This window comes from Cynoglossus semilaevis, unplaced genomic scaffold, assembly GCF_000523025.1.
Source record: "Cynoglossus semilaevis isolate Cse_v1.0 unplaced genomic scaffold, Cse_v1.0 scaffold774, whole genome shotgun sequence".
Lineage (NCBI taxonomy): Eukaryota > Metazoa > Chordata > Actinopteri > Pleuronectiformes > Cynoglossidae > Cynoglossus > Cynoglossus semilaevis.
In genome coordinates, this window is record NW_007585131.1 from 77,114 (window position 1) to 87,028 (window position 9,915).

At 39.2% G+C, this 9,915-nt stretch overlaps 1 protein-coding gene across 1 annotated transcript in view; it reads left to right on the top strand.

Moving 5' to 3' along the window:
- The window catches only part of LOC103398844 (MAGUK p55 subfamily member 7-like), an 18,448-nt gene that overhangs the window by 2,401 nt on the left and 6,132 nt on the right, over nt 1-9,915 (top strand). Inside the window, exons 3-11 of the mRNA XM_025053837.1 lie at nt 1,124-1,204; nt 3,099-3,233; nt 3,804-3,885; nt 4,571-4,773; nt 5,025-5,102; nt 5,891-5,934; nt 6,070-6,273; nt 7,475-7,533; nt 7,680-7,691. Of these exons, the coding sequence (XP_024909605.1) occupies nt 1,124-1,204; nt 3,099-3,233; nt 3,804-3,885; nt 4,571-4,773; nt 5,025-5,102; nt 5,891-5,934; nt 6,070-6,273; nt 7,475-7,533; nt 7,680-7,691 (898 nt within the window). The remainder of the gene's footprint in view (nt 1-1,123; nt 1,205-3,098; nt 3,234-3,803; nt 3,886-4,570; nt 4,774-5,024; nt 5,103-5,890; nt 5,935-6,069; nt 6,274-7,474; nt 7,534-7,679; nt 7,692-9,915) is intronic.

Here is a 9,915-nt window from a genome sequence, read left to right on the forward strand (position 1 = left end):
CACCAGGAGTTACTGTACATACATAATATAATATAATATTATATAGGATAGATATAGTCATATATTTAGTTATAAATATACATATAAATATATATCTTCATATACATACTGTATATACTCATGTACACAAGCCCACATCTACATATATACATTATATATATTTAGTGTTTCCTCACAACTAGCAACACACGTTTTAAACCAATTATATATTTTTGTCCAGTCTTCTGTTTAAATGATAGCTCCTTTTCTCCTCCGCTTGAACTTGAACTTATTCTTTGTCCAACACCTAAAAATATTATGTTGAAATCATCGGCGTAACAAATGTACGCTACCATTTTTTTTACGTATGAAAAATCACATTTTCGTACCTTAATTATCAAACTGAAAAAAAAAAAAAAAGTTCAGTCTTTACCATAGCCCTCATAGCTGCTGCCATGTTTCCATGAATTTCATACTATATGCCCCGAACTCTCTTATCCCCCGTTGCTTCACTGTCACAGCTTCAGATTTTCCTTGACAGCCACTCTCCGCCTGGCTTAAATCATCAGGACCTACTGCGAGGGCCAAACCATAGGTCTGTTTCCTCTCAGTAAGGCTTCTGTTTGCTCACAGTGGAAACTAATGACCTTCATACGACGTGTCTCCGGAGTGTGCCTCAACATCTTGAAGCAGTAGAAGTCATTAGACAAATACGCTTGACAACACGTGCGACTGCCATCGCCGTCCGCTGTTGACGGTCAAGGCTGCTCCGGGTTTAGCTGTGTCATTGCAGCTGTCGCACAGCCTTGAACACCCAGGAGTTTTTTTTTTTTCTTTTTACTCTGTAACTGTGGTTCAAAAAGATACAAAGCAATAACACAGGCAAATAATTAGCATCAAGTAGAGAGACGCAAGTTGGAGCGGGATGGGGAATAATAGCATCAAAATGCGTCACTGCAGTCAGAACCTGAACTTCAAAGTTTTTTTTTTTTTATTCCCCCCGCTCGGATTCCTCTCGCTCCTTTGTCTCGCTTGCACTCGCAGAAGTGAAAAACAAAAAATTTGACTCTGCATCTGCATGCGTATGAACGTATTGCTTTGAATGCGTGTTTTTAATTGATTTATTCTCTCTCTTTGTCTTAAGTTGTTCAAGGAGCCGATGTCACAGGACTGGAGAGATGAAGTGAAAGAACTTGCTGCTCTTTTATCCAAACCCCACTTTCAGGTGAGGTCTTCTGTTGCAAGCCAGTCGAACAACACGTGTCGATCTAACATTTCTTTTGTAGCAAAACAAAACCATGAAAGGTAGGATTAATGCCAAAGAGATAAACACCTTATTAAACATAACATTATTGTCATAGGCAAAAAAAAAAAAAAAAAAAAAATGCAGCCTGATCTGTATGTCAATTTGAAAACATAGCATCATAGCATTTGACATAGGGGCATTCCACAGGGATCAGCATTTGGCTCCATGTTGTTTATTCGGTATATAAATAATCTGTGTAAATAGGTAATAAGTATTGTCATTTTTTAACTAAAAATGAACTGTATCGTTATTGTCCGGTGCTACATTGCATTAAGAAAAATATCGATATATATATATATTACAATATCCAGATTTGGCCCATCCCAACAAAGGACCTTTTTTAAATCGTTATATACGGGATTGTTATCCCACCAAGAACTTTTAAAAAGACTTTTGTACCAAATGAAGTCTTGCAGTGGTTTCAAGCTTCTAATCGGCGTTTGGGCCATATTTCACTTCGTCCTTTTTCCCTCTTACATTACCACACGCACGCACATCCAAGCGTGTCCCCATAATTCACATGGTCCATTAATGAGGCAGGAACATAAACCAGCATGAAAGAAAACTTTTACTGCCTCCGACTCCCGACACCCGGGGCCGAATGATGGCCGCAGTAAAATAAACCTACAATGAATCATCGCTTTCAACGCGACCGACACTAAAATTTGTAATTCGAGAACCGATTCATTACATCACAAATTCTCTATTTTCAGATGTAGAATTGGGGATTCATTGTTTACAAAAACAGGTGGCCAAAAGCAACAAATAGCCCAGCGATGATTTAACCCCGACTTGTCTGTTTGCTAAAAAAAGTGCTGACATGTATTCACCAGACTGGAACTGATGCTAATTTGTTCCCGTATAATATTTATTAGTCTTTACTGGTGCAGAAGCCACAAACACTCTTTGTCCCACTGGTCTCTGGATTTTATTTTTTCCAGTAAGATGTACGATCGGTGGCCTTTTTTCTTAACGAGTAGCTAAAGTCGGACAAAAACCAACAGCTTCATTTTACAGTCTAATGACCTGTTTTTTTTTTTTCCGGCCTTGAACTTCTGACGGACGTTGATCATTATGTACTGTATATGTTTTTTTTTTTTGTTTTTTTTTAAGAAAAGCCTGTCTGTTGAGAGCAGCCAAACATACACTTTTTTTTTTTTAAACAACCTCTCTCCATAGCAGAACAACCGCTGATGGACACGAGGGATAACAAGTGGACTGAGTGACAGACTGATTGTTCGAAATAAGGCTGATGAGCAGATGTTTCTCCATTTTCTCATTCGGGCTTTATGCAGAAATTCCATCCATATAAATTCTTTTCCAAATTTTGAAACCCCGCCGCAGGTCACGGAAAAGATTCATGTTTGAACAAAATATATTTACTTTTTTTTTTTTTTGCTGGAAACATACTTTTCAAATTGAGGCGCTCGCCATGACTGCTCCAGTTCGGGGGTATTGACCGTGGTGATTCATGGGTTGAGTCAGAGGGTTGAACTGGGGTTGACCTCTCATGGGCAAACTAAGGCCCGGGGGGCCTGATGTGGCCCGTTCGGCGTTTTAATCCGGCCCGCCAAACTTTTCCAACTTATACAATATATTTATATTATCATTATACTTCTGCCTTTTCCCTGCAATGCCCATGTTTCCCCACTAGATGGCGTAGAAAACGATCAATCATTTTAGGCCTTTATGCATGACTTTTACTTAGTTCACGGAAATGCTCCTGACCCGGTCCCGCCTGTCAAATCATCGCCTTCTTTTTCTTTGATCGTCGTACCTCACAACTAAACACCCTCCTAACCTTCCTTCACAGAGTCTCCTGTGTGTCCATGATGCGATCGCTCAGAGAGACTTCGATCCATCTTTGCCACCAGCACCTGATGATGCTTTGGAGGAGGAAGACGGCGCCTTCAAAATTGTTAGTCTGGTCAAAACCAAAGAGCCCCTGGTGAGTAAACATGTGATTATCTTTGACGAAACATTGCACATTTATATATCAACCTTAAAAAAACAAAAAAAAAACTAATATCTTTGACGAAACATATATATATATCAACCTTAAAAAAAAAAAAAAAACAAAATCTGAGGGCTAAAATAAGACAAAAATTAACTCGCTGATGACCAATAATAAAGAACATACTGATGTGCCGTTCACAGACCGTAAGAACTGGGAGGCCAGTGACCTTTCTTTGACATTCTGTTTTTGATCGAACCGGCGTGTTCAGGTTTTTCCAGACAACAGGGGCTACACCCCGCGCGAGCTGATTGTACTCGAGCTCCACGAGATGCTCTTTCCATTACAATTTGCTCCACATCAGCGACATCTGTTGAAAATAATGTTGATTAGGAGGAACTTTTCCAGTGCTCTGTGTGTTACATGACCGCAGCTGGCTAAACGGTACGCTAGTAAAACAAACAGAAACGGCCCGATTATGAAGATGAGCGGGGCTGCGATCAAATAAACGCCGCGATGTTTTTTGTCTCTCTGTTTTTCCCTCAATGCTTATCCACGTCCCAGGGCATGACAATTAGGAGGAACGAAACCACCGGGGCGGTTGTAGTGGCAAGAATCCTGAGAGGAGGTGCAGCTGATAAAAGCGGTGAGCTAACATGATATGTACACCAGTAATAAATCATACCTTCGGATACTAGTAGTGACGTCGTGATCACAGGTGTAACAAATTATGCAGATGTCTGGGGATCGCATTTTCAGGACAATCCATGTGAGATTGATGATATGATAAAATGTATTGGCATAAATGTTAACATAATATAATAATATATTTTCTTATTATAACTATTTGCCATTTTTATGCTCATTTTGTCATATCATTGGTATTTTCTATAATGTTTATTTCTATATAGTTTTGGGATGCGTTATCGGTAAGACATTTTCAAAATATTTAACTAAGGATGTCCGATATGGCCCAATATTGTCCAAACACTTCCCGTGATTATCAAGATAGATTAATAAAATCAGACGCAATGCTGCCCTCTAGTGGTTTTCACTTTCACATACAGACGTTTTTCACCCAAACTATTTTTAGGGCACAACCCGAGCGTTGCGTAATCAGGTTTTTTTTTTCATGATCGGAGGGAAAAACTGATAAAGATTCTTACAGATGTTACATAATTTTAAAAAAAATCGGGCCGACTGATATTATCCTTATATTTAACCATAAATGGCACAAAATACATGGCAGTGAAATTACATTGATGTGCCTGTTTATGATGCATGAATGCGTTTGTCACCGTGGTAATATTTTACTCCTCGATCTTCCTTAGATCTAATCCACGAAGGAGACGAACTAAAGGAAGTGAACGGAGTGTTACTGAAGAACAGGAAGCCAGAGGAAATCCTTTCTATACTAGTCAGTGTAACAGTTCGAAGTCATGTTGATACGTTTGTTCCTATTTTCTTCAAATTAATTTTTGATTTTGTCATTTTTGAAGTCATACCCAGTCTTGACCCACAAATTGAAATACTATTGAGAACCTGATAACATGTATATTTCTATCTGTACAAAGCACTGTATGAGCTGCTGCCACCTAGTGACTGGAGGCTTGTACTGCATTAGGTAAAACCTTACCACAATGAATGAAACATGAAATTTCAAATGTCCTGAAAGAATAGTTAAAGTGATCTGCCTTTAACTGAACTGAATTTCTAGCTCGAAAAAAAAAAAAATATTATATCCAATGATATAATACGATTTCTGTTATTTTTCTCGTTCTTCAGGCTCAGTCCCCGGACAGTGTCACATTCACAATCATCCCGGCATTTGCGGAGGAGAGCACGTCTCCGTGTGAGAGAAAGGTACAGAAGTCAATCCATATCAGAAGTTGAAGGATGCGCTTCTAACTCTGTCGCATTTTTACGACACGTATTCATTCAATCCCTCAATATAAACACTCCATTCACACGTCACATAAGTCGAACCACTTCATTGGTCACAAGTTTATACTTTGTACCAGAGGTGGGACCAAGTCATTGCTTTGCGAGTCACAAGCAAGTCTCAAGTCTTTGCACTCAAGTCCGAATCAAGAATCAAGTCAAAAAAGGGGCAAAGTCCGAGTCGAATTCAAGTCAAGACTGACTAAGTGTCAAGTCAAGTCCCAAGTCCTGCCGTTTCTGTTTCGGGTCCCTTCCACTCGTTTTTTTTGTTGACCATCTCGTCGTTTTTAAATCCGAACAACACGATCTTTGGTATCATTTTCTCTTAACCCGCGCGTTGTTCGACAGCTCTTTCTCTTTGGTTGTCCCGCAATTTGATTGGCCAACGATATTATCGCGTCAAAACAACGTGGGTCTAATTTGATCGGATGTTGTGCCGACAGCACATGCGTACACAATGAGGGATACAGAGCGCTCCTCAATAACTTACTTTATAATCGTTGGGTTTTGGAGAAAGCATCGAGTCTTGTCGAAGTCAAAGGGGCTCGAGTCCAAGTGAAGTCACGAGTCATTGATGTTTAAAGTCCAAGTCGAGTTCCAAGTCTCTTTACATTTTGTCGAGTCGAGTCTAAAGTCGTCAAATTGATGACTCGAGTCTGACTCGAGTCCAAGTCGTGAGACTCGAGTCCACACCTCTGCTTTGTGCTCAGTGTGGAAATGTCACATTTTCTCCAACCCCCAGGAATTTCTACCAGTAACTGCTGATTGCCAACCCAAAACATACGTGGTGAGGATATCCAAGCTGGAAAGCAAACATTTGCAATGGATTAAGACAAAGTATTTTCAGTGATTGTGGTCATTTCTCAAAAATGACATTGTGTACGTGAAGACGGAGCTGCACGAGACCAAGAGAAACAAATGTGTATCCCGACCGAGATCCGGCCGTGCCTTGCAGAGACGCAGCGCTTTCCTTCAAAAGAGGGGAAATTCTCCAGATTGTCTGCATGGAAGATGTCAACTGGTGGCAGGCCTGTCACCTTAAAGACAGCAGCGGTCGGGGAGGACTCATTCCCTCACAGCAGCTGCAGGAGAGGTCCATTATCCTCTACTTTTGGAATTACAAAAATATAATTGCTGGAACAACTAGAAACATCTGACATCACTGCCGCATGACAACCTACATTGAAATGTTGGACGTGGTTTCTAAAAACATGACGGTCAGGTCCTGCAGTAACAGTACACAATGTGCCGACCACATTGTCCAGCGCTCATGTAACTAACCGCATTTACATCCAACCAAAATGGTCAAAACAATGGCCAACGCCTGCAGGTTTTAGCTAGTGCACTAAAGTGTGTTTTTGACAGTGCCGGTAAACCAAAAACAAAACGATTTCATTAAGAGGAGGTGATGATAGTTAATAATCATTTAAATAGTAACTAGATTTTTTTTTAAAAATGGAAGTTATTAATGAATTTTTTTATATTAGCGCCTGCTACATGCTAACTGACGGGTGATATTTTCAGCGCTAGCTGTCATATTGATTTTATTTTAGTTTTTTAACATTGTTAAAAAAAAAACATTACAGAAGTTTGGTACACATGTAAAAAAAAAAAAAAAAAATTATGGTGGTTGATACTATGACTAGAACTATTTCCGAGGACGTAGCTTAGCCTAGCTTAGCTTAGCTGTCATTCCATGCCAGTAGAGAATTTTGGTGTTTTCTTCATTTGAACAGCATTTCATCAGTGTATTTTCTTTTTGCATTTTTCTATATTAGCACTTGCTACATGCTAACTGACCCGTGATTTTTGGACAAATATATTTTCAGAGCTGGCTGTCATATTGATTCTATTTTAGTTTTTCAACGTAGTTAAAAGACAAATACAGTAGAGTAGTTTGGTACACGTTTAAAAAAAAAAAATGCTGGTTGATACTATGACTAGAACTAGAACTGTGACTATTTCCGACGACGTAGCTCAGCTTAGCTTAGCTTACCTTAGCTTTGCTGTTATTTTATATAACCAGTAGAGAATTTTAAATATAAAAAAAGTAAGGTATGTAAAATAGTTGTTTTTTTTTTTAGTTTTTGTCATTGTTGTATATGCTTTTGCATTTCACAACAGACGTTCTCGCAGCGAGAATCGTCCTCAAAATAGATTTACAACTGCGATGTTCTCCAAAAGTCCCCGTAGCTCGTTAACACCTGTGCTTTTTTTTTATGCGTCTATGTCCATAAATCATTTTAATGAAGCCCTGCATTGATTCACTCTTGTTTTCCCTGGCCTTCCTACAGAAGAGTGGCACTGCAGCGTCCCAGAGCCCTGTTCAAGCCCGGAGAAGTAAAAGCACCAGGTGCGTGTCCATAAAGTCACCACACCTGAGTAGAATAAAAAAAAAAAAGGCTTTCACCCCTTCTGCTGTGTCACGACTTCAGATCAAAACGTCGTCGTCGTTGTATGTTTTTCTCAACACTTTGCTTTTCTCTACATGCTCCACAGATGACAATGAAGGTAACTAACTTTTGGAATGAATCACATCAAATGCATGTTTTTTCTCACAAATAAAATGTAAATCAGTATTTTCTACTTGGGTACCGTGTACATACTGTGTCTTACGCACTTTCGTTAAAGGGTAGCTAATAGCGATATAAAATAAAATATAATAAAATAAAATAAATTTTTTTTCCCCTAAACAGTCCAAGTTTACCCAAGGTCACCATATTACAGCGGTCCCCAACCCCTGGTCCGGGGACCAGTGCCGGTCCGTAGGTCATTTGGTATCGGGCCACAGTGAAAAAATCTCACTTCAGTTTTATAAACATAAACCAAGGACCCGCTGTATATGATAAATACTGCTGCAGAGGAAGGGTCTGTTGAAGTACACACCATATGTAAATGTAAAACATGGATTTCCGACAGCAGAATATTACTACCAATTTTTTTTTTTTTTAATTTTATCTCGGTCAAAACGTACGCTAAAACGTTTAGTTTTAACATGTAAGCGTAACACATGTTGTTCCCTTGTGGCTTTTGTCCACAATTTCCTCACTCATTTTCTATTGAATTGCTAATGGAGAAACTACCCCAAGGTAGTAGCTTAAAAAATCGCAAAGTAGAGGCAAAGTAGTTAAAATTATATTATTTTTATTATTATTATTTGACCCTTTACGAACCTCCCTCACACTGTTATCAACCCTCCCTGGACTGTATTACCCTTTCCCACACAATTATATTGAACATAGTAGAATGGCGACCAAGTGAACAAGAAAATGGCCGACAGACAGGGGGAGACGCTGAGAGATGCTACGATGCACGAGCCAATCAGCGCGAGGGAAAGTAAAACATGGATTTCCAACAGCAGAATATTACTACCAATTTTTTTTTTTTTTTAATTTTATCTCGGTCAAAACGTACGCTAAAACGTTTAGTTTTAACATGTAAGCGTAACACATGTTGTTCCCTTGTGGCTTTTGTCCACAATTTCCTCACTCATTTTCTACTGAATTGCTAATGGAGAAACTACCCCAAGGTAGTAGCTTAAAAATCGCAAAGTAGAGGCAAAATAGTTAAAATTATATTATTTTCATTATTATTATTTAACCCTTTACGAACCTCCCCCTGGACTGTATTACCCTTTCCCACACAATTATATGAACATAGTAGAATGGCGACCAAGTGAACAAGAAAATGGCCGACAGACAGGGGGAGACGCTGAGAGATGCTACGATGCACGAGCCAATCAGCGCGAGGAACAGAGGAGCAATGCTCAATTAGCCAAAGCATTGGTTTTTGTATCTAATAACTGAGGTCTGCTTTCGCATTCGGTCGCTAGATATTTACACGATCAAATCGGGCGCTCTCTTTTTTGAAACAGATTTGACCCAATTGCTTTTGACTCGGAGTCAAACCTACGGCGTAAGATGAGAGTAAATTCTATAGCTTTTCACACTGTCCTTTTAAACCTCATATTAAAAAGTCTCCCTTTTATTCCTACATCTGTGGGTTTTTTTTTTTTTTTTTTTTACACGTTTGCCCACGGAGGAAATAGACAGACATGTTTGCAAAAAGTACAATTAAGGCTGACGTCAAAGAAAGCCTGGCACAATCACTTTGCAGCAGTTAACATCATTGAAAAAGCAACGAGACCGGGGAGGCCAAGACGGGGACAGACCACAGTCGCAGGGCAGACGCTGACTGCCAGACGGCCTACGCACCGCACATGACTGTTATTGTCACTTCAGAGACGTTTTTTTCACTGTTCACGCTGTTGACGCCGTGTCTGGTGTTTAACACCAAATTTTGGCTGGTAGTTTAGAGCAGGCATGGGCAAAATGAGGCCCCCCCGGGGGTGCAAGATGCACATAAAAAAAATTAAAAATGAATTAAATTTAATTAATTTAATTTAATTAATTAGCTGAACATTTTTAATTTTTTACATTTTTAATTAATTAATTAAATTATTTAAAAAAATTTTAATCCGGCCCGCAAAACTTTTCCAAATTATATAATTTATTTATATTAGCATTAGCCTTTTCCCTGCAAAACCCACGTTTCCCCACTAGATGGCAATGAAAATGATAAAAGCATTTTAGCCTTTATGCTAACCCTAGCCCCGCTGTTCAATTTTAGGACAATTGTGGCCCGCACGTCAAAAAGTTTGGTCAAGAAAAGGGCAAGAAAACTGAATGTCTGACGTTCCTGTCACTGACTGCTAAATTTCCCCTCCCTGTTTTTT